The sequence below is a fragment of the Rhipicephalus microplus genome, chromosome 5 (genome assembly GCF_043290135.1).
Source record: "Rhipicephalus microplus isolate Deutch F79 chromosome 5, USDA_Rmic, whole genome shotgun sequence".
Lineage (NCBI taxonomy): Eukaryota > Metazoa > Arthropoda > Arachnida > Ixodida > Ixodidae > Rhipicephalus > Rhipicephalus microplus.
In genome coordinates this window covers 35,884,176-35,907,698 of record NC_134704.1, presented here as the reverse complement: position 1 = coordinate 35,907,698, position 23,523 = coordinate 35,884,176, and the positions used below count along the sequence as shown (strand labels likewise).

General features: G+C 43.4%; 1 protein-coding gene across 6 annotated transcripts in view; it reads right to left on the bottom strand.

Annotated features, from left to right (window-relative positions):
- The window catches only part of LOC119174721 (organic cation transporter protein-like), a 58,903-nt gene that overhangs the window by 9,881 nt on the left and 25,499 nt on the right, over positions 1-23,523 (bottom strand). For 3 of the 6 annotated variants that reach the window (XM_075895201.1, XM_075895203.1, XM_037425753.2), the window contains exons 2-8: positions 13,327-13,762; positions 9,668-9,771; positions 8,611-8,765; positions 6,929-7,097; positions 5,164-5,311; positions 4,436-4,530; positions 2,028-2,242 (exon numbers count right to left, since the gene is read on the bottom strand). In XM_075895201.1, the coding sequence (XP_075751316.1) occupies positions 2,028-2,242; positions 4,436-4,530; positions 5,164-5,311; positions 6,929-7,097; positions 8,611-8,765; positions 9,668-9,771; positions 13,327-13,762 (1,322 nt within the window). Of the gene's footprint in view, positions 1-2,027; positions 2,243-4,435; positions 4,531-5,163; positions 5,312-6,928; positions 7,098-8,610; positions 8,766-9,667; positions 9,772-13,326; positions 13,763-14,508; positions 14,574-15,321; positions 15,345-15,388; positions 15,661-23,523 lie in introns of those variants that run through there. The other 3 variants (XM_075895200.1, XM_075895204.1, XM_075895202.1) reach the window with 3 other exon arrangements.

The window sequence follows — 23,523 nt, the reverse complement described above, 5'->3', positions numbered from 1 at the left end:
AAGGACCATGGTGACAAATTACTGCATGCAAAGTAGTTAAGCCCTTTCAACAAGCCAAAAGTACGCATTAATATCCCTTGAGAGTTGCAAGTCACTGCATGCATGACCAAGAGTTTTAGCAAGACTTCTAAACAACTCACCGAAGTAATCCAAAGCATTTTTTTGGTATTAGATACCTTTCATGCAGCCAAATATGATATAATGTAGAACAGCTGCTTTCTACATGGAAAGGACAACAATGATGTACTAAAATTACCAAAACATACCGGATTGCATATAATAAGTAAGGGCATTTTGTTGATGAAACAAAAAGCCCTAAAAAACAGAGGTGAATAATGTTGAAACATGTGTTTATCACACAAGGACAGCAAAACCTCTTCGCTATGTATCAAAATTGAAATTAAGATACAAGATATATCATTAATGTTGAATGAAAACCAGCAGCATATAACATGCTTGTTGGAGAAAATTCCCATTTTGTTAGCAGCAAAAGGTAATACTGTTACAATGAGAGCTACCGGAGCATGAAAGTAACCTCTTTAAAGTTATACCTTCAATCTATACGCGATTTGCTACTCTTGCTGCTAGTCTGGTAGAATCATCATTTTGATGTTGCTGTATAAACAGCAATTAAAATGTCAAACACGAATGAATGATACGAAAGAAGAGTTTTGCAGGCTCGCTTCTTTGTTTGCAGGAACGATAAAGCCAAGGAGAGTGTAAGGGATATACTAATAGAGCTATTTTAAGTGCATCATACATCATAGTAATTGGGATATTGATGTGACGAAAGTAACGTGAATTAAAGCAGACTGTGTTGCTGGGGGGGGGGGGGGGGGTGCAGACCTGCAACTTTCAGATCAAGCTCCTGATGCTCTTAGTATCAGAGCTGCAGCTGCAAACATTGATTGATTGATTGATTGATTGGTAGCCCCTTTATCCTGGTGCAATTCATCATGGAGGATCGGCCATGAAACGAGTGGTGCCTTGCTACATAAAAGATTTCGTTCATAATTTTAAAATGATAAGTAATACCATTTTTAAATGATGAGTAATAGTTTTGAAACCATGTGTTAGATTATTCCACAATAAAAAAGACTAACGTTTTTAATGAATATATTTTATTTAGATAACCTTTAAATGAAATTAATTTTATTAAATAAAAAGATGACTAATTTCTTGAAAAATATTTTTGAATTCGATACCTTAGCATTCAATTTGTCTTGTCTCTAGCAGAAAATCGCCGACGACCTCGGCTCCTTGTCCACTTAGTGAGCATGCAAACACCGGGAGCGCTAGCGCCGCATGCGGCAATGACAGCGTGTGCGAAACACACTCATTTCGCCTGTTGGTATCACATGATTAGCTGGCAAAAACACAGTGGGCACCACACTCACTGTTATGGCTGCAAATGGCACTAACTAACACCCGCAGGGTTTGTATGCACCTAGTAATTGCTGCACAGAGTACACAAAAGGACGACTGCCGTCGTAGTTCATTCGAAAGAGCATTGGGTGCGTAATTCAAAGGTTTGCAGGTTCGGTCCCGGCCAGCGGCAAGTTGTCTTTTTTTGGCTAATTCTTTTCATGTATATAACACAATTACTACGATACACTTAGTGTACAATTAACGTCCCTTGCACAGCAGCAAACCGTGTAGTTTGAAAGTGCAACTTTCAATGGGTTACCTTCGTGCTCCAGGTAGATTTCATTGTAAGAGTTACTTTCCACTGGTAACGAAAGAAGAATCTTTTTCGATAGGCTCATTTATATATAAACCCAACCAAATGGATTGAACGGATAATTAGGCCAGGGAAAGCACAGTGGTCATCAATCGTTGCCTTCAACTGTAGTTTACAAATTGTGATGTAAATTGCAATGAACAGCAATAGATGAAAAATCATTCCTTCCGTCCATGAGACCTCAACCCACAACTTTCCATTTACCTATGCATCCAATGGTCTATCAATTGAGGTACGACGGAACATGTCTATCACTGGTTCCAAACCAACAGAGGGGATTACTCACCTCCCGAGAAGAAGATGGTGACAATGCAGGACGTTCCCGCCAACAGCATGCATCCGCTCTGCGACCAGCGCCGTCCCATCTTCTGGATTACCCATATGGAGATGGCGTAGGCTGGAAACTCCACAGCGCCAGCGATGGCAAAGTTGAGGTATGGGTTGCCTCCCAGGTCATTGGTATTGAGTGACATGGCATAGTAGGTGAATGAATTGACAAACCTGTGCGTGCGGAACAAGAACGTTCATCACATACAATCGAGGTAGTGTCCTCAGGAACACGAAGAGTTAACCCTTCAACTGATAACTTGAGCAGCAGCTGTACGGGCATGGCATTCAAACACAGCCACCAAGAAGGCAACAACGACTGACTGTGGAAAGGACAATGCACGACTGTTTAAACAGACCCTAGACCAGTTTGAGCTCATAGATGAGAGAGAGTGGTTTGCTTCTCGCCTTCACGTCCATTTATACAAGTGCTATATTCTCCTTGCCACTTACTACTTCATAAAGTACCTGGACAACATAAAATGTGTCCAGCATATGTGGACAGCATAAAATATTTATCAACCAAATAAGAGCTCATTTCCTCATGATGTCACGTGAACAAATTTCTGGCATCAAGAATTGCACTGAAAAGACGCGAAACAAGAACAGCAGGCACTTTCGTTGTATTTCCATAGCTTGTTAAGGGGCCTTTAAGGGCGCTTTCCTTGGTGTCTTGCTGGACAGTAACCTATAAAGAAGAGACTGAAGTGGCCTTTCTCTTGTTTGTTTATTAAAATCAAATGTGGCTGCAGAGTAATTTTTTTAGTAATGTGTTACCCAGCCACGCAGAGGTCAGTCAGAGGTGTTTTCCTTTATATTAGCCAGGCCAAAGCCTTTTTTTTAGCTTTGCCTGCTGAAGTCTTGCTGCTCTCATTAAATCTTTTAGCATTGTGCACTTCAGTTGTGGCATTTAAACATGTAGCTCGGTGCTTTCAGTACCTTTTATAACCAATGGGTCTCATGTTTATTGCAACCTTTGCGCACATTCTCAACAAAAGTAAAACTGCACTTATATCACTTAAATTTATCCTATAGTTTAATTACAATTTACTGGAATAAAAAAAACGTCACAGTTTCGCCACAAGGGTGAAGCGATGAATGCAATAAGAACAACTTGGAATGTAACCTTGAGAATGACAAGCAGATCTAAACGTGCAGCGCGCTGCTCACGCACAAATGACACATGAAAATAACATACACAGCTACAAATGACGCATGAAATAACATACAAATGACGCATGAAAATTATCTTACAAAATCACCTTACACGTTTTATTGAACTTTCACGTTTTTGTGTTAACACTTAAATTGGCATGATTGCTTGTGTGGATTTCTTTTTTGTTTTTTACAAACTCAGTGTGGTGCGGACACAGTTCTACGCAGTGTGGACTCATTTCTGTGTGGTGTGGACACTCAGTGTGGAAATACGTGAACTCATTGTGTAAGTGTTGTGCTATGTACATATGATACGAAATGAGCCTTGTGTTTGCTACTGAATGTGCGGTGTTGACTTTTGTGCAAGAGGAGTAGCCGGCGCCACGCATTGGCACCAACCTCTCCTTACATACATTTAATTAAAAAAAACATACACAGCATGAGAGCGAACTGACAACATTTACCGCTCGACACTTTACGCGCCGTTTAAAAACACCACACACGAAACGTAATCACAAGTACAGATGAGAGCAAACTAACAAGTGTCCCAGTTGTTATACTTCGCTGTGTATGAAAAGTACGCCCTTTTCGCAAACGGGGCCGGTGCAGCGAGCGAAGTGACCTTTGTGGGCCCGGCAACTAACGCAATAGTTCCGGTGAATATATATATATATATATATATATATATATATATATATATATATATATATATATATATATATATATACATACATATATATATATACATGCGTGTACATCTATGGTGAATGAAGGCAGCGACGGCAACAGCAAAAAAACCAGCCGGAACTGCCCACATAATTGCTATTGCAACAAAAACTTGTAACTTGCAAGCTTGCATTAAAAACTTGTAGATAAAAGGTTTAAGAGATGAGCAGGAGCTGTACAAAACAAGCTGATGTCTTTTTGTTGACTGAAAATTCAGCCTGGTCCTGGGATTAAATCTGGGAGTGACACATTTCCCACCTAACCAGAGTGAGCTCATGTGGTAGAGCAACTGTCCCACAAAGGCAATGGTTCTGAATTTGATCCCACAACCAAGACAAATTTTCCTTCAGCTAGTAAAAGGCTTTCCTTTCTGAGAAACCCGTATGAATTTCCTTTTGGCTTCATGCTAGAAAGATGTGGTTGTCAATCATTCCTGTCATAATCCTTTCATAATTCTGCAGAAGGCATTCGCAAAAGTAATCTCACCAGCAGGCATAGAGAATGAGTGTGCGCCTTCTGAGCACAGGCGTCTTGAGCAGGTCGAATACCGTTGCTTTACCAAACACATGCTTTGGCTCCTCCTGCGTGGTCAGATGGGCAAAGCGCTGTCCAGTCAAAACTACCGAGGAGTACATAAAGTAGCCAACACAGCAAGTTAAACAGCATCCTTAAAAGCACAAAGTGATTCAGTTTACGAGTAGGCCGGCTCATGTAAGAGCCCGCTACGGGAGGTGGCAAGGTGGGCGTCCTTGAATTTGTTGGCTCACAGCTTGCTGTTGTGAACTTTTTCAGAGATCAAACACTGGCATGTCCTGTGCGGGAAGCTCCCAAAGTACCTTTTCTAAATTAACTACAGCCGAAAGAGCTGCAATTCCTTAATGGCTACATTGACAGAAGTACTTTTGTTTTGAAGGGAAGGCTTGTCTTTATGTGTCCATAAGAGGGTGAATGCTAGTGCGGTCAAAGAAATCTTGGCTATCGTAGTTTCTTTGTTTGGAAAAGGGAGACAGTAGATCACTGCACAAGTTCTGCACTTTCTCACGTCTACAAAAATTTGCCGTGCATAGATGTTCACTGACAAAAGATAAAGCAAAACAAAAAGATTATGGCTAACACCTAGTGGTAGCTAACCATGCCGTTCGCTAAAAACGCAGCTTTAAAATGCGACGGTAAAGATTTCTTCCCTTCGCAAAGATGCAGACAAAAGCATTCACCTTCTCGATCTCTTTCTTCAGCAGCTGAAACTTGAGCTCTGCCTCGTCCTTGTCCTTCTCGTTGCGTTCCACAGCCTCCATGATCAATTTGTGAGCTCGGTCGAACTTCTTGTTGGCCATCAGCCATCGTGGAGATTCGGGGAGAACCCTGAAATCACCAGTTACGCTGAATCTCTTGAAACCCTGATCAAGCACCCGACTCCAAAATAAAGTTGCAGTGTTTTACATGCCAAAACAATAATCTCATAATTACTGATGATGATTTGTGGGGTTTAACATCCCAAAACCACCATATGATTATGAGAGACGGCGTAGTGGAGGGCTCCAGAAATTTTGACCACCTGGGGTTCTTTAACATGTGCCCAAATTTGAGCACACGGGCCTACAGCATTTCCGCCTCCATCAAAAATGCAGCCGCCGCAGCCGGGATTCGAACCCACAACCTGCGGGTCAGCAGCCGAGTACCTTAGCCACTAGACCACCGTGGCGGAGCAGTCTCGTAATTATTAGGAGTGATGTAACAGAAGAGAGAAATTAACAGTTTTTAAGTTTAACAGATAACAGAATTAACAGATATAGAATATAACGTGGAACAGCTGGGGGAACCTAGTAATGTTGGTGTTTACAAAAGCTTCAATGACAGCATAATCCATATGTGCAATATTTATGGATATTTAGGTGCCAGAAGTAATAATTTAAATTGACAAAGCAGATGCAGATGAATGTATAAACTGCAATTGCATTGTGCTGTGCTGGAATTACCTGCTTGTGAAACTCCCTTGAGGTGCAGATAGGATAAAATGATGGCGAAAGCTTAGCAGCTCCGACCAAGGTGAAAATAGCCCTACTGGTGTTCTGGCTCTTGCACAAGAAGCTTATTCAGAAACGAAGGCCTTCGTTTCATCATGAACAAGACTCCAAGGTACATGGGCGTTGAAACACCAATAAATATGATTGATATGTGGGGTTTAACGTCCCAAAACTATCATATGATTATGAGAGAGGCCATAGTGGAGGGCTCCAAACATTTCGACCACCTGGGGTTCTTTAACGTGCACCCAAATCTAAGCACACGGGCCTACAACATTTCCGCCTCCATCAGAAATGCAGCCGCAGCAGTCGGGATTTGATCCCGCGACCTGTGGGTCAGCAGCCGAGTGCCTTAGCCACTAGACCACCGCAGCGGGGCAACACCAGTAAATATATTTTCTTTTCGGTCAGCATTTGTTCTACCGTATTATCCTGACCAGACGAGATTTTGTCAGGACATACACTTCAAGTGAAAATTCCCCGTAAACGCAACTCATGTGTGATGTGTCACACATAACAAATCATAGCACTAGATGTCGAGCAGAAAAAAGTAGTGACAGCATACTTCTTGCTCGGAGGCAAGTGGTTTGGATAGCCCTAGGAATGTGTGAATCTATGAAGCTCAATTATTTAACTGGTAGGATAGTTGGTTAGTTTTCGATAGCTCATGGTTGTGTGCATAAATAAACTACAAAATAGACACAAAAATGGGCATGGATGCAAGCGCTGACATGTCCATTTTATGTGTCAATTTTGTCACCGTTTTCGACGAGTGCTGACATATGCTATATTAAAACTAATTTTCCTCTTTAACTAAGCATTTTCAAAGCAAACAACATGTGCTGTAAGGAATTTGAAATCGTAGTTCAACAGTTTATGCCAAGCTCGTATTTTCTTTCGGTGTAAAGCAATGGGATGATTCCAAAGAACCAGTGTAGAAGAGAGGTCAGCTCACCAATAGCCAATGACGAGTACTAGCGCTGCTATCATGGCCACCAGCTGGACATAGAACCAGTCGTTGATGAGGTAGGAAACCAGTGCTAACACCAGGTAACCAGTGGCCCAGCCAAATTCATAAGCCAGGCCAAAGAATGACCGTGTGGATGGACCAGTGACTTCCATCACTGCATTGGAACACAAAAGAAGTTTTTTCAAAGGCCGCATTGATTGTTTGAAACAAGAAAATGAATCACATGGACAATTAGGCCAGGGAAAGCATAGAGGACGTTAAGCTGTTGTGTTTAGCTGTGGTGCATTAGATTGTGACATAAATTGACACAAATTGAAGTGGATGAAAATTGCCCCATTCCCTTGGTGGATTCAAAGGTCGTAAGCTGTGATCCCATCAAACGAACGGGTGATTTTTGGTCCACTTCAATTTGTTGCAATTCAAGTCACAATCATTACACCACAAATAAACACAAACATTAACAGCTTTTATGCTTTCCCTGACCTAACTGTATGTTCAGATCATTTGATTGCATTGGAACACGCCACTTTATACAGTGGTCATATTAGTACTAATGATAATCACATAATAATGAATGCAAAAACCAATAGCAGCAAAAAAAGCATGGAGAAAATTATTTTTTTGCTTAATTAAACTGAAGAAATGGTTAAGAAAGGAATCAAAAGAGGGGGGGGGGGGGTACAAAAGCTCTGTGTGAGACACAAGCTTCCAAATTCGGTATTGTGATTAACAAGAAGACAGCTTTTCTGTGATGGCATCATAGGTGCCATACATTGCGAAAGACGAAGGCGACAATATGTATACATCACAGCTAAATTCAACTTAAAATTCGACTGTGAACTTCCTCACCTAACGAAGCAATTTACATTCCAAGACAATGTTGAACCCATAGAGTTCCACACTGTCATCAACTCGAATTAACGAAGTTGTTATGCCACCATACCCAATTGAATGAAGATTTTCCAGAAATAAATGAGTAAAAATTGCAGAGATTTCTTTCCAATCTTAGACTGGAGGAGTGTTTCTTCAGATAGGTGCTCAAGTGTTATTGCTTTAGAACATCTAAATGTCCCAGTCCAGGCCCTACTTTTATTAGATGTGAAGCAGCTCTGACTCACGCGTGTAACGCTGTACTTGCGTGCTTCCGTACGAACACGCTGCAATGAGTTCCTCTCACCGCAGGTTTTAGAGGGTGCCAAGTAGGTCACTCCGCAGCTGCGCGTTGACCTAACACTCCCCTCGCACGCTTCCCTCACAAGTGCGCGCTGTGTCCCTCTCTCCCTAGCCCGCAGCACGCTTGCTGCAGCTGCCAGCTCTTCTCTCTCTCTCTTCACCCTCTCCCGCAGCGCTCGACCACACATTGAGTTGAGACGTTCTTTCGGTTCGTTTATATGTGATGAAACTTACACGAGACCAATTTGCCTCCCGTGTCTTTGCATTTCAAACAAACATTTACTCGAGTAAATGCTACATCGAGTTCCGCTTAAAACCGTTCTTTCAGCACCACGGTCGACACCTGTTTCAACTGGGTCAACGCCGTGCGCACCACCACTGCTTCGAATCCCATCAGGGTTCCCTTCGGGAAGATGGTCCATAGTATTTTTTTGACAAGACTGTTGCAAGCGCACACCACCATCTCTATGAATTACAATAAATAGCACACTCACGCAGGACAAATGATGTGGCACCCACTCCAGAGACGCCGAGCGAGACGAAATAACGCAAGGATATGAAGGCGATGAACGTCTTGGAGAGGAGTGTCGAGAACCCGGCAGTAAGCAGAATGGTAAGGGCAATGCAGATCACGGTGCGCCTTCCAACTCTGCAAGAGTGCCAGATGCCAGGTCAGCATCGAGTCTAGAAGACTATTTGCTGGTGCACACACACGCACATGTCGCCTATGAACGATATGGCAAGAAACTTCACAGCAAGAAATTTTCAACAACAATAAACAAGACAAAACTGAGCAAGACAAACTTGTGCTGAGGTCGCAAGATAATTTGCACATGAAATCACTTGCTGAATCCCCCTCCCTTGTAAGGCAATACGAGCTTTCCTTAGCCTCCAAGCGGTCCATAAAAGCGCCCAGTTATGTAAGTTGTGTTATGTTAAGTTATGTAAAAAAACTCTGCTCAGTATACCATGCTATTGCGGTGTCTGTTGAAGCTGCTGCTCGAAAAAAAAAAATTGTATCATCTTTTACATGTCTCCAATTCTAAGGCAGCTACAAATCAGAATGCTAAGCCTACATTGCTGCTCATTTTTTAAACGTTGCAAAAGTTGGAAAACAGAAGAAGGAAGGAAGCAGAAAATTGGTACTCATGATATAATTAATTAGGTCAAACTGACTAGCATCTTAAAAAGGAAGCACAGAAAGACTTTAAATAGTGACGACTGTATCTTAGTTACTGTAATTTGATGTTTCATTTAAGAGTAAGGTCAGCAGACTGGTTACCCTAGGAAATATGCATTGAGGAAATTACTCAGTTCTTGCACGCATGACTCACCATAGCTGCACATGCTACTGGGAAATTGAGCACACATTTAAAAACAGCTGTATTTTATGAGTGTACCATAGCTCCAATTAATGTGCCATCAACTGAGCTCTTACTGGAGCATTTAAAAGGTCCAATTAATGTGCTCACCCAATGGACACCTTGAACCATTTCCCCAAGCCTTCAGCATATAAAAAATAAAGGCATAAGGCAAGGTAGGGTTCTTCACCTGTCGGAGAGTTGTCCAAAAATGATCATGGATGTCATGTAGCCTGCCATGTACACAGACTGGCTGAGAGAGACAAGCCAGCTTCTTGAACACACGAGATCCCACTGCGTGATATCATCGCCGTGAACATGCACTTTCACAAAGAGAGGACATATCAAAGCACAGTGCAGCCAGGAGAGGCAAACACAGCTTCTGTGTCGTAGAGCATGCCTAAACATGAAGCAGTGCACATAACAAATGATGCCCGGCAAATATACACCACGTGCTTCCATGGCATTTGTCAGATGCATGCGGGCAAACGTTCACACACGCCAAGCAGGTGCCGATGCGCGTGGCCACATTTATACAACACTCCTCATCCCTGTGCAAACTGATTGCTGGTTCTATCATACAACTACCACAGAAACAAATTGCAAATCTGGAGTAAGGAGTGTGACAACAGGGCAACTGTGAAAAGAGAGGCTTGCAATTGATATTGAGCAAGAGTGAAACTTGCTGTAGTGATGTGTGTGAAGGAACACAGACAAAAACTTTCTTATGCTTCAATGAAACATGTTCCCATTACATTACAATGGTGGCTATTTAATAAATTGCAAGAGAACCCCATTCAGTAAAGTAGTTCTAACCCCAATCACATTTAAGTGCCATAAATTTCAAACATTGCCACCGTTCTTCTGATGTGGGGATGGTTGTGGGGATGAAAGGGTTTAATGATTACAACACAACATTCACTTATTGGGCAACAGTGGCTATACAATCCTGCTATAAATGAGCAAAGCTTTCTGAATACTGATGGTAGTGTGCACTTCATTAGCACCTTCAAAGTTCCCAGTGCCTGTGTTGACTGACTGCCACAAAAGCTGATAGGACGGGTGCCACAAAAAAAACAACAACATACTCCCAGGCTCCTTCGTTCAGTGAGTCATATGCACGTTTTTGACACAAATAATACCAGTTTTTCTTCCACGAGCCAAGCTGTAGGCACACACTGCCATCACTCGCATTTACGCTAGTGTTGTGCAGATTTTATGCAGCAGTAAGGGCACAAGCTGCTGTCAATGCAGCATGTATAAGGCAGTGCTGAAAAGTTCCTGCTTCGTACAAGACATGTAAAGTCACCGCATTGAAATTAAAGAAATACTTAAAGTAATCCTTTCTCAAGCTGATGCCCTTTTTACATTTGTTGTATTTTTTCTAGTGAAATAAATTGGCATGCGATAGGTTGTCAAACCAACTTTCAGCACCATGTTTGAGCTACGCAATGTTGTCAGAATGATACCGCTTCGAGTTTTTCTGTTGATTAAAAAGCCGATGGTAGCTAGAGGGGGCCAGGCCAAGTGAATAGGAGTTATTGTAGGCCAATATGAGACCCACGGTCTTCAATGTGACAGCCACAGCTTTGTACGTGTGTGAATGCTCATTGCCGACAGTTCAAACACTTTGGCACCCACTTTGCTGACAGCTTGCAGATATGTAAGATAACGGTGCTGATGATTCACTGCAGATTCCCAGAAACTGGGCTATCTCTGCGGCATATAACTGCCTATCCTCATGAATTAGCTAGTAGACCCAGGTTGTCACCAATCCGTGCCATGGCGCATTTCATAATTAATAGTCTTGAAATGAAAGAGCCAGCTTCTGAGCGTGCCTTTTAAATGGGGAGAAGGATCACTTCCCTCTGAGCTGTTTCATGAAAGTACAAAAGCTTGTGTCACAGCCACGGCAGTGCTGCGGGTCACACATGTTCACAACGGCCCACAGTGGATTATAGAGGTGCCCAAGGATCTTTTGTTGACAAAGTGCATAGAAAGGACACTTTCTCACCAGTGTTTCTGACATTTCAGTCTAAATATATTATGTAGACTTTTTCCTGGAGAAACAAAAACTTCATAACGTCCAGAATTTACTTTGACTCCTCTACAAAAAACCCAATTATATCTCTGCCATCTTACATTCTCCTTGTAATTCATACTGTGAAAATCATACACACCTTATGCTTTCCCAATCATTTAAAGGGACCTTGAAACGGTTTTGCCAATTTTTTACAAACAGAATGAGTTCGTAGACCAAGTCTTATGCATCATTTAGAGACTGATTTGAGCTCTCTGCACAAGATGTGCAATTCCTTACAACTCTTTAAAGCTGCAAATCGATGCAGATCGCTGTCGCTTGCTGCGGCTTGGCCAAACGCATTTTCAACCGTCCATTAACCGAGCGACATGCTCTGGCCATCAGACGTCACCGTGACTGCTGATGTGATTGGCTGTCGAATGTGCTGAAGTAAGATTGGTTGGTAGGGTAGCGGCACCTTTCGGAGCAGATATGAACCACTTCGTGATCTTTGCCTCTGTTGTCAGACAGTGTGCATGCTGCCGGGCACATCGTGTGATGGCCTCCAAGAATGCGCGCAACCTGTCGGAGTGCCATCTCAAAGGTATAGACTGGTAAAAACTCAAATTGTCAAGCGCGCTCATGAGAGCTTTGCGATCGTCAGCGATGCCAGCGTGCCTCACGAGTTGAGGAGGCCAGGCAGAGATGAGAAGAAAGGTATGATATAATTGTCCATAATTGTTCGTAGTGGCCTTGGCACATGGCATGTCACTAAATTTGTGGTGCGAATGGTTTGATGTGTTAGCCTAAACGCTGACAAAAACTTCAAGAAACCATTTCAGGGTCCCTTTAACAAAAAATTAAACTGTCATATGGTTTTAGCTTAGTGTTTCAATTCTGAGCAAAAGGTAACAAAGCCACAAACTTTTCTGCCCCTCCTCACGTACTGCACAAGCACGAATTAATTAATAGCAGAAAACAGTGGGGACGCCAAAATTACAGCATTTGAATGCCATAAATGCCTCAAATGCAAATATTGTACCATTTTAAATGGTAAAACAAAAAAAAGCAAACATCCATTCATCCACTAATTCACAGCAGAGGACATGACCTGCAGTCAAACTCATGCTAGAAGTGCTGAAAGTGGTCCTAAATACTGCAAAACTATAATTATTAACAACACGCCTTTCTGAGGAAATGATGCGACATATTTTATGCCGTTGACAGGAGGGAGAAACAAACATGTGTAGATGAATGCAATTGTAAGAAACTTGTGCATTACATAGGCAAAGGTGGATAACAATATTCACAAGTTTTCGAACAATCTAAAAACTGACATCTCCTTTAGGGGACATTTTTGTCACAAAACTGTACCATCATGTGGCTTACTCACATTTCCTTGCTTGAAAACTATGTGGCCTTAAAATTTTGGGCATGCAGTAATGCAGCATGCAAGGGTGTTGCATGGTGTGTTACAGGGAACTTGGCAGTTATTTACTACAGTACTAGTTATTACTACAATCAGTGCAAGAATATTTTGATCTTGTGCTATGTACCCCAGCCTGCTGTCAAAAACATGAAAAATTTCTAAGCGACAAATGAACATCAAAATTACCCTTGAACGGAGAGCAGAAACAGTGTTATTACTGCTATTAACTTATCACTAATGCGCTGCAGCAATTTCATTACTCTGGTCGAGACGGACTCATTTTTTGCTGTACTGAAAAGAGTCCTTTCCAGCCAGCGCATCTCTTTCTTCATCACTGTATAAACATTACATTGCTTCCTTCTGCCAGTTTGCTTTTTCCTTGTGCAAGCAAGACGCTCACCTGATCGACAACGGTGCGCTTGTAGTGACTGTGGTCGTACTCCCAGGAGTTGCACTTCACCGTGGTATTGGTTTCGAAATCGTACTCCTCGCACTGACTGTAGCGCTCTTGCCCTTGCCTCATTTCCTTGGGAATAGCCAGCTGCTTCCACTCGTCGTCGGTCATGTTCTCAAAGGCCTCGGGCTTTGCGCACCAGTGGTCAATCTTAGGTGCCACGGCCGTAATGATGAGGTTGTGGTATGCGCCAAACATGCTGATCGTGACGGCAAAGAGGAACACGATTCGTTGGAACGGACCATATGCCCCGTAGATGTTGGTAAGCTCAACCTTGTCCTCTTTGATCATGGCTTCACTTGATGCCGAGCCGCCGTTGCAGATGGTCTCTACTACTAGCTGCTCACTTTCTTCAGCACTTCCGTCCCCTGCTTCAGTGTCTCTACAAGTAGAAGGACGGTAGCTCTTCAATACAAAGTTACACCAATGGACTAGCTGTGTAGACACATACATGCTGAAAAAGAACTGTGGACACTATTGCAACTTCGAAGTTCATAGAATTTTATGTGCATATCAAATCCAGAATAGTTTTTTTGGTGAACAGCGCAGAGCAGATGCAAAGACGGGATGCTATCACAACTTTTACATTTGTGGTATGTTTTCTGTGCACCAAGCTAAGCTAGACAGAAAATCTTGTGTGTACATGAACAGTGCAAAATAAACTGAACAGAAAGAAAGCAACACAAACACAGTGCCTTGTTTATCCCACAGCGAATAGAACACAGCACTGCATAATTCATAACACGAATAACACGAATTATCTTTTCATCCACCTTTAATTTTCCCTATATACCTTGGTTGATAAACTTTTATTCGGCACCGCAACTACAACCCTCTTCGCCTTCGTTGCCTAACTTACCTGTCAACTGAAAATGGGCCTCTACCAGGCAATACCAGACACCATTTTCAGAATTTATTTTCAGGGATCCCCTAACTTTTGCAAGACTTTAAGAGGCAAACAACGAGGACAAGATATTTCTCAGATAATTGGCAATGAAAGAACAAGAGAAAGAAGGAAACACACTCTTGTTCATACGAATCGTAATTCAACCCAACAACTAACGACCACACGCGTGTTGTCCCGACGTTCTTGCCTACGTATGTAGAATTTTCTACGTATGTTCATACATGTTAAGTAACTCTGAAGGGTAAAGTATCCAGGCGAGCGTTAGTAACATCAGCTTGCACACGAAGTAGACGTCGGCGCTACCAAGAATCGAAAGAACGAGTTGCTCGGAAGTTGAGTCGGCGCTGTACTTTGGCGTTCCCACGTATCGGCACGCACAATGTCTGAGAGGCTACCCTGTGCGTCCTCAGAGTCGGCGAGTCCTCACGGTGCCAAAAGCACACACGCGATAAAGCTGACCTTTCCCCTCACGTGGGGAGCAGCTTTGGGAGATACCAGCTCCCCCCAAGAAAACATAAAACACTGAATAAATAAAACTGCCCTTAAGTATGTTCACAAAAGCGAAGAGCCAGATGCGCTGCGGCAAAGTCGCCCTGCGGTCATGACTCCGTAGACGAGAGACAAAACAAAAAAGGAAACTGCAGCGCTTAAACATAAACCGGCTGTTTCATAACATTCGCGAGTGTGCCAAGCTGCACTTAAAACAGAGCGTCCAAGAAAAACAATTCACGCATTTAACAAGGTCGCAACAGATATCAGACGCATGCTGCTTTCAAGACATTCAAAATGTATCTTTTTTCCATCGCGCTAACACAAGCTGAAAACGGCTTTCACGCGGACAGTAAATTTGCCTGGTAACGGGGGCGGGAGCTTTCTCACATTAGACGTCAGCGCAACTTTCCGCGTAATATAGATAACGCACAACGCGAAACCGGTTCTACATTTATTACGCTGCAAAACGAAAGCTTCTTGATGTCGCATCAATCGGTACCGAAGAAAGCAAGCGGTTTTGAAAACGCCAAGTGCCAGATCACCATCTAAAGAGTGCGTCGGACACGTTAGGGAGGATTTGTCAGCCGCATTAGGTTGCCTGTTGCTCACCTTCCGTTGATGTGCTTTAAAAGTGGGCGGCAATCTCGACATCCGAGGAAAGGCGAGTACCACGTGAGCAGGAGAGGATTGCACTGATTGCGCATGTCAGACAAGTCGGCTTCTTGGTAAACACATCTCGCCTACTTAAAGTGCTACATGCGCCACACAAATCGGTAATATACCCTCAGTCAACTCATTTTACGTGTCAAAGAACAGGAAGGAAACAAGGAAGGCCGGTTTGTTGCAGGCCGCGGTAGAAACCACGGAAACGGAGAAGAGCGAAGGGTATGCTCCACATGGCAAAGGGGGCGAAGGTGGGGCTTCCTTCTTTCTGGTGACGACGTTTGTGAACACCTAGAGTAAAGCCTTTGCCTTAAGAGTGAAGTCGCACCCACCCTAAGGTGGTAGCCGCCATCTTAGAAGGGGCAAGTTGAAATTCTACTGGCGAGAAAATTGAGTGTTTGGGGCGAATTTCTTCTATACAACTACAACATTCGTCTGCCTGGCATACTTTATTGAGTAGCCACAAATTTTTGGGGGGGGAGAGGGGAAAAGGAGGTTCAACTATGTTTATGTATATTCGTGCGTGCGTTAGCATGTGTATTCGCGTGACAAAATTGTACAATAACCGCTACACGTTGTCGCTTGATGCCATTTTACATTTTTGCATTCATTACGAAGCTTTTCTTTTGGACTCGATCGGGATTTGGGAGGGGGAGGGAAGTTGGCATGAAATTTGGCCACAGTGTAACTTGGTGTCTCATAATGAACAACCCAGACTGATAATATTGTGGGAAACATTCCCGCGCTCCAGAGACACGTAGACGGAGTGATCGGAAAGCCGCGAATCTTGCAGAAAAAAAAAATGTAACTATGCAGGGTGTGGCTCGACTTCTCGCCAACATCCTGGCACATCGCACGCACCAAGAGCAAACGATTCGGACTGAACAAAACCATTTCGCAGTTGTACTCCTTAACAACTAGCAATACATATATATACAGTTTCGGCTTGGCACAATATATGTTTCGGTTTTGCACCAGAAGTGCCAAGTCTGAGGGAAGTGTGGAGGTTTGCAGCCTTGCTTGGTTCCTCAGGGCGCAACCCATTTTCTTCGTCCCCCCCCCCCCCCCCTTGCCTTCTTTCCTTTTCCGTTTTGTTCTTTTTTCCCTCTCTTTGTTTCTATTTACTTTTCCCTCTTTTTATCTGCTTTCTCTTCCTTACTCTTTCTATTTATCTTCCCATTTTTCCCATTTCTCTCTTCATATATTTCGCGCTTGCTTCCTTTTTCGTATTCGTGGTTTTCCTGCGTTACGCCAAGCGCACTAGTTGTTTCCCTGACGGTGATAAGTGATCATCATAAAGGCGCTTGAAGGAGGCATCTCGTGAGCGCGCGCTCAATATGATACGAGCGTTACGCCGAAAGACCGTACGACGACACACGACAGTCTGACCCCCCCCCCCCCCCCCAACTAAAGTGCTCCGCACTTAGAAGAAACACTTTCGAGTTCACATCTTATGAGAATACGCTTATAAATCTTCTGCAACTTTCCATCCGTTGTGCGATGGGAGGGTTGATCTATGGGGCGCTCCTGTACGAGGAGTAAATGGGGGGAGGGGGGTATTCTCAGGAAAATGAAAAGTAGCGTGATACATTGCAGCCCAGAAAGGAGCACAACAGGATGAAAGCAGAATAACAAGATAATAGGTCAAGAGGAGTACATATCCGAGGACAGCAACAGGAACGAGCACCATTATAATCAATATTTGTAAACAACAGTAAGCGCCGTCGCCATACTGAGGCGCCTTGTAGCGACGGCAGATTCCACCCAGCCCAAAGCTCGCCACCGCCCTCTATGATCACGTGACAATTGGCAAAACAGCTGTAAAGCTGCCTCCGAGCACAGCGTCTCGGGGAGCCTCTCGCGACGTCGCTACAAGAGGCTTCCCGACGCGTCTTGCTCGGAAGAAGTTTTCCACCTGCTGTACCAGTTATCACGTGTTCATAGAGGGTGGTGGTGAGCATTGGGCCGGGCGGAGCCTGCCACTGTTTACAAACATAGATTATGTCTGTATCTACGCAATAAGGTAACGCAAGAGCTCCTAGAGTGCGTATGCGCCACAGAAACTGAGAAATATCCCCCTGCTCATCTTGAAGGAAACACACGGGCAGCAAACGCCAGTTGCGACCTATGCACAAACGTAACCAGTCATTAAAAAAAAAAAAAATCTCTTTACTATAACATGCTTTACTTTTAACTGCCAGATTTGGCGAGTGTGTCAGTGCGAGTGTGCGCCAGTACGTCGAGGATCTACAAATGCACCTACACTTAGAACAGACTCTGAAGCACGCGTCCGGCGGCCAACGCGTGCTCTTTCCCTGCACGTGCAAAGAACGCGACGCTTTGGCGGTCGCACTACAGTGAAACAATACCTGGTCGGTGCACGGCTCATCTGTAAACACACACTTGTGTTACAGTTTAAGCGCGATCAGCCACGCTGAACGTGAATACCAACTACGAGTGATTCAGTATAGGGGGCAGTGCTGTCCAGCTCACACCAGAGGGACTATCAGCAGCAGTTGTGAAGACACAATGACAAAGCCGGGCGAGCCATACATCGCTTGGCAAACATGGAATCAATGGCGGACACTTGGGCACTAGTCACTGACAACCTCGTAACTTGCAGTAGTGACACCAGAAAAATAATTTTACCAATATTACGGGTACACGGTTGTTAAATGTTTGTCCCGCAGTTATATAGTGCTTCTTCGCTACGCAATATATTCTCATTGGTTATTTCTTCCTCGCCCTTTACATTCGACAATGGCCGATGGCTATAGACAACTGGCGTAGCCAATGTGGCCTTACCCCCCCCCCCCCCCCCGAACTTTCACTCATATATGGCTGGGCGCGGCTACTACATCTACTACTACTACTACTACTACTACTACTACTACTACTACTACTACTACTACTACTAATAATAATAATAATAATAATAATAATAATAATAATAATAATTACTACTACTACTATCTCGGCGGGGGCGACTCTCTTCAAGTATGTTGGCACGCGCGTTTGCATGTGTGTGCCATATATACGCATAAAAATTGTAAAAGAATTTGGGAAGGGGCGGTTCTAAACCCGCGAGGCACACTCCTGGCAACACCGCCGTCGGCGAAGTTGATGGCTGACAACTGTAACAACAGATTACATCTTTTTCAGTTGAAACGTATACACAATTTGCGAAAATTCTTGTATGCGTCGACACTGTCTTTATCTTGTCGCGTAGAGCGGCCTTTTCGGTTCGTTTTTTCTTTCTTTCTTGATTATTTTTTGCAACTGAGCCTGCTAGTGTGATTAAAAACCCCCTTGAAACATTAGGCGCGCGCTGTCCCGGTGCCCTAGAAAAAAACTAGGTCATTTACCGAGTTCACGTTCACGCGAGATATATGAAGCATACGACGAGTGATATCTTTCATTTCATTTCATTTATTTCATTTATTGCATCCTTAAAGGCCCGAGGGCATTACATAATGGGGGGGGGCAACAAATACGCTGTGAGGGTGTACAATTCAATGTGATCTAGGCATATTTTTAAACCATGCGGGTTATTTGTGGTTTGTAAGTCAAAATTGCCCAACACTCGTATTCTGCTTATAGTGTGGTTATCACGAAGTTCTTTACGAATTTTCACGCGTTACCTGGAAGGCGTGAATACAGCAGTTTTTGTATTTCGCGAGCTTAGGAGACCTCGTAATATTATAACGTGATTAGTGAAAGAAAGCGCGATATTGTTAATACGCAGAAAATCACTTACACGTATACTCCAGCAAGCTTAAAACCACATTTTACGCACTGCGGAAGAAGTTTGCTCAATTTTCTATGAAATCGCCACAAAGTGTCACAAGGTTGCCATTTGAAGTGCGCGAAGGAAGTTATGAGTGATTGTAGGGCAAACTTTCATCAGTGACAACAACAAAGGTATACCAACAACAGCTGCTACTTCAGTGATAACTTCAAGATGGCGGTGTTGCTCGCAGTAAATTTATACACCAAGCCTTGGGCTGTTTTAACATAGTTCCACAAATGATAGGTCTCGCCCATTTCACACCTGTCCTTTTAAGCTAGCAATATGCTCTGTTATAAACGATTTCCCGTAGCGGTGCACGGGAGCCGCCATATTTGATTTCATGATCTAAACTTGATGGCCCTCCCCGAGCCCACAGCCAACTCATTGGGCCAGTGAAGCGCTAAGCAACTCACGTACATGCGCCCTTATTATTTCAGTGTTAGTTTTATATTAGCATTTGCCTTTCTACAACTTACGTAACTGAAAAATAAGGTAGTTGCATTTGTCATGTACAGTATTTTTAATTTTGCTTTGTTCTAGTTTTATCCCTTGCTATTGATAATTTTTATGTCTAATTTTATTAGTAGTGTTACCTTCATGTTATGTAACAATGATATTGTTACTGTTAATTAATCTAATTAGTTTTTGCTCACAAATTCGCGCATTTTGCTGTATTTTTTTGTAATTACCCCAATCATGTCGTTATAGGAGGTCCCCCCGTCAGTTTCTATGAAACTTTGGGACCTCCTCCTGTACTATTCCAACCGCGTAACCAAATGTGAAATATGTATTAAACTTGACTTGACTTGACTTGCGTAGGGTTCCTCATCTGAGGGGGAGGGGGGAGTAAAAACACTGGATCAAAGAAAGTACCACTATCCTTTTCTCTTCGCCGCGTGCAATCGATGGTCTTCGCCACAGAAATGGTCCAACTCTCTTCAGGTGTGCAACAGCTGAAATGCTATTCGGAGCAATTTTCGGAGCAGCAAAATGCTACTTTTGGAGCATAAAAATTCAGATTTGGAGCAGTTTATGGGGTGAAACACACGCATTTTTTAACACGAAATACCAAATTTGGAGCAGTATATATAAAAAATAAAGCTTACATTTAGAAAAAAAAATATATGTACGAACCATTCAACATCACCATAATCGTGCAGTCTGAACATGAGCACCGATATTTAAATAAAAGTAGTATTTTGAACCACCTCAATGAGCAAACAATGAAGTGTGTATTAGCATTTGTTGTGCCTATCAAAACATTTGACAGACTCTGCGAGTTCAAACACGGATCCACGAACCTTGCGACCTTGAAATTTGGGAGATTCGTAAAACCGAGGAGTATAGGAGTGGCATAAAAAAATTTAGTGCACAATTTGTATTTTTTTTAGGGGAGCACAGATGTCATACCCTATTTCAAATGATTGCCAATAGCTTATTTAGACGTCAGTGATTATACTAGTATTAAGAATTATGCAGTCTACAAACGCATGAGTAACTGAACAGCTTGAATGTGCAGTGTCCCGCGACTAGAGCTAACAGCCCCTCCCAAATCTCAATACGCTTTTTCGCAGGGCACCAGTGCGATGCGGCGAAGGTGTACTACACAACATTCTCTGCACGGGTTAAAACCAAATCCAATAAATTTCCTAACCGATACACCCCCCTCCCCTTTCTCACTCCTATTTATTTTCTTTCATCGTGTGGTTAAGTGCCGCTTCTGCTCTCTTGCAAGGCGCGTTCGACGAGGTAGAGTAACAAGAGGTAGAGTAACAGAGGTAGAGTAACAGAGGTAGAGTAACAGAGGTAGAGTAACAGAGGTAGAGTAACAGAGGTAGAGTAACAGAGGTAGAGTAACAGAGGTAGAGTAAAAGAGGTCGAGTAACAGAGGTAGAGTAACAATGGCGCGCACCCGTCGGCTCGGCGACGGTACCGGATATCTATCGCTGCAGGTCCCTGGCGTGGGATAACGCAACTTCAAGACAAAAAAAAAAAAGTATTGTATGCCTCTGCTAAGGCAATCAACGTGGTCGCTGGAACGCCGGCATTCCCAGCACGTCGAGCTTGTACGCGCAAGGAGAACGCAGCTTCCAGCTTTAGTTTATATAGAGCCATTCCATGTTTGTAAACACAGGTAGGCCGACGTCGACATCATAGTTAAAATTATAACGACGTCCGCACGTAACTTCCGCCATAAGCGCTAAGGGCTGCGATGTGCGCCAACAAACAAATCTAAGTTGTGAGACGCGACTCACATACAACCGTGACGCAGATCGTCGGCATACCGTTTTTTTTTTTTTCTCGTTGCTTGACTGAACGCCACATGCACCATTGAAAACGCAGCCGAAACTGTGGCAGGCAGAGTGTGTTGCCTACCAAGACAGTGCCACCGCATTATCGTGACGTAAGCCCGGTGGAATTTGTCTATAGCCATAGCCGCGTTTTCAGTCTAGGAAATTAACACTTCATGAAGCGTTGGTGGTTCGAGCAAGGAAGTTTTATTTTGAAGTTTCATCGTCCCCACTGACATGTATCCACTTGAGTTCAGTGGACCGACGGGCGCGCTGCATGACTATCTGGTCGATAACGTTTCGCGAGCGTATATAAGGCAGGTGCCATTTTAAGTATATTTCTAGGCACTAAGGGTCTGCGCGCTTTGACTGATGGCGAAAACTGCAGGTGGCCGACGTGGCCTGCATTTGTCGCCGAAAGTAGCGCACATGAGAAAGCTTTGAGGTTGGCTGCATGGACACTTTGGAGCAGCGTGGCGCAATTTCAGTAAATTTTACGGTTTTGGCGCAGCTCGGCACAGCATTCGGGAATTGTATCAAATTGGCGAAATTGGCGCATCTATTGCACCCTTGTCTCTCGGCTCACCACTCACTCCCGATCACCAGAGTTTGGCACGTTGGCGGGCGATTTCTTTCGTAGCCTCGTAAAAGCGTTCAGGAACTTTTAGACATCAAGATCCTTTTGCACGCTTAACTGCCCGCTTGTTGAGCCATCGAATGAAAATACCCGGGTGCTGCGCTTCAACGTGCGGGGAACTGGCAAAGCCTTTTCGCTAATCGCAGAGGGGAAAAAAAATGACGCCAAGAGACGGGATGTGCGGCTGCACAGAATATGGCAAGAAAAATTCCCTCCCACAGCTGATACCTGCCTTTATGAGGTAAGAACGTTACTGAGAATTGGCAAATGTTTCGCGAAATGACTGCGTTTGCACAGCGCTAGAGCAGCGCGTTTCGCGCGGCTGTTGTGGACGTTCATGAGCAATAACATTGCCCTTTTAAGTTTGCCGTAAAATTGACGCCTTATAGGCTCGCATGTAGCGATGAGTGCGTCATGAAACTGACTGTTACATATCCACTGCAATAACATTCCATTGGGTTCGCTTTTGATTTTTGGTGTTGCGTAAAATGAGAATCCTTTAAAAACGGGCGCAATCACTAACACAAATGGTATCGAGCAAGGCTATAATGCGCAGAACAACCCTTCAATAATGACTATCTTTGTATCTTTCGAAATGTGGATCTAGAAATATTAGATATATGCGTGCCACTTCTTGAATTTTGTTTGTACTCCATCTGTGACAGTGGGAAAAGCTTCACTACAGTTGCAAAAGGTTGCGCTGCTAGCTGCTGCAAACGAAACAAGGGAAGGTTACCAAGAAAAGCACATTTTGCCGCATATACCAAATATAATTGCGGTGTCGTGTGTTACGAACCATTGTCCTGTGACGGAATCTACATGGCTCGATAAGAAACGTGTGTGAATGACCGATCTGGACAGCGCACCTTCACTATGAATAAAAAAAAAGGAAACGAACGGATTTAGCGAATCACGTGAAGTCTTTGCCGATGTCAGGCATTGTTTCGTGACGCAAAACTTATCGGCAAAACCTGCACTGAGTAGGCCCACTTGATACTCAAATGGTATCACATAAAAATGACAATAGACAGGGCAGGTGTGAATTGCGTTATTTAAACTTCGGCCGTCCTGCGCGTGAAAGCACTATCTCTAAGCGCATATGAAATAGTCAGCCTGTTGTTTCGTTGTGCGAGTATACTACCGTCGACGGGAGTTGCAATGTGGGCTCGTTGATGATGCATTTGAAAGAATTATGTAGTCAGAGCCGAACCGCGAGCCGTATCTAGGCTTCATTGTTTCCGTATTTCGCCTCGGGCTAGATAATATTCTTTCAAATGCACTCCCATGTTAGACGACCCTGCACATGCGAGCGCAATATATATATATATATATATATATATATATATATATATATATATATATA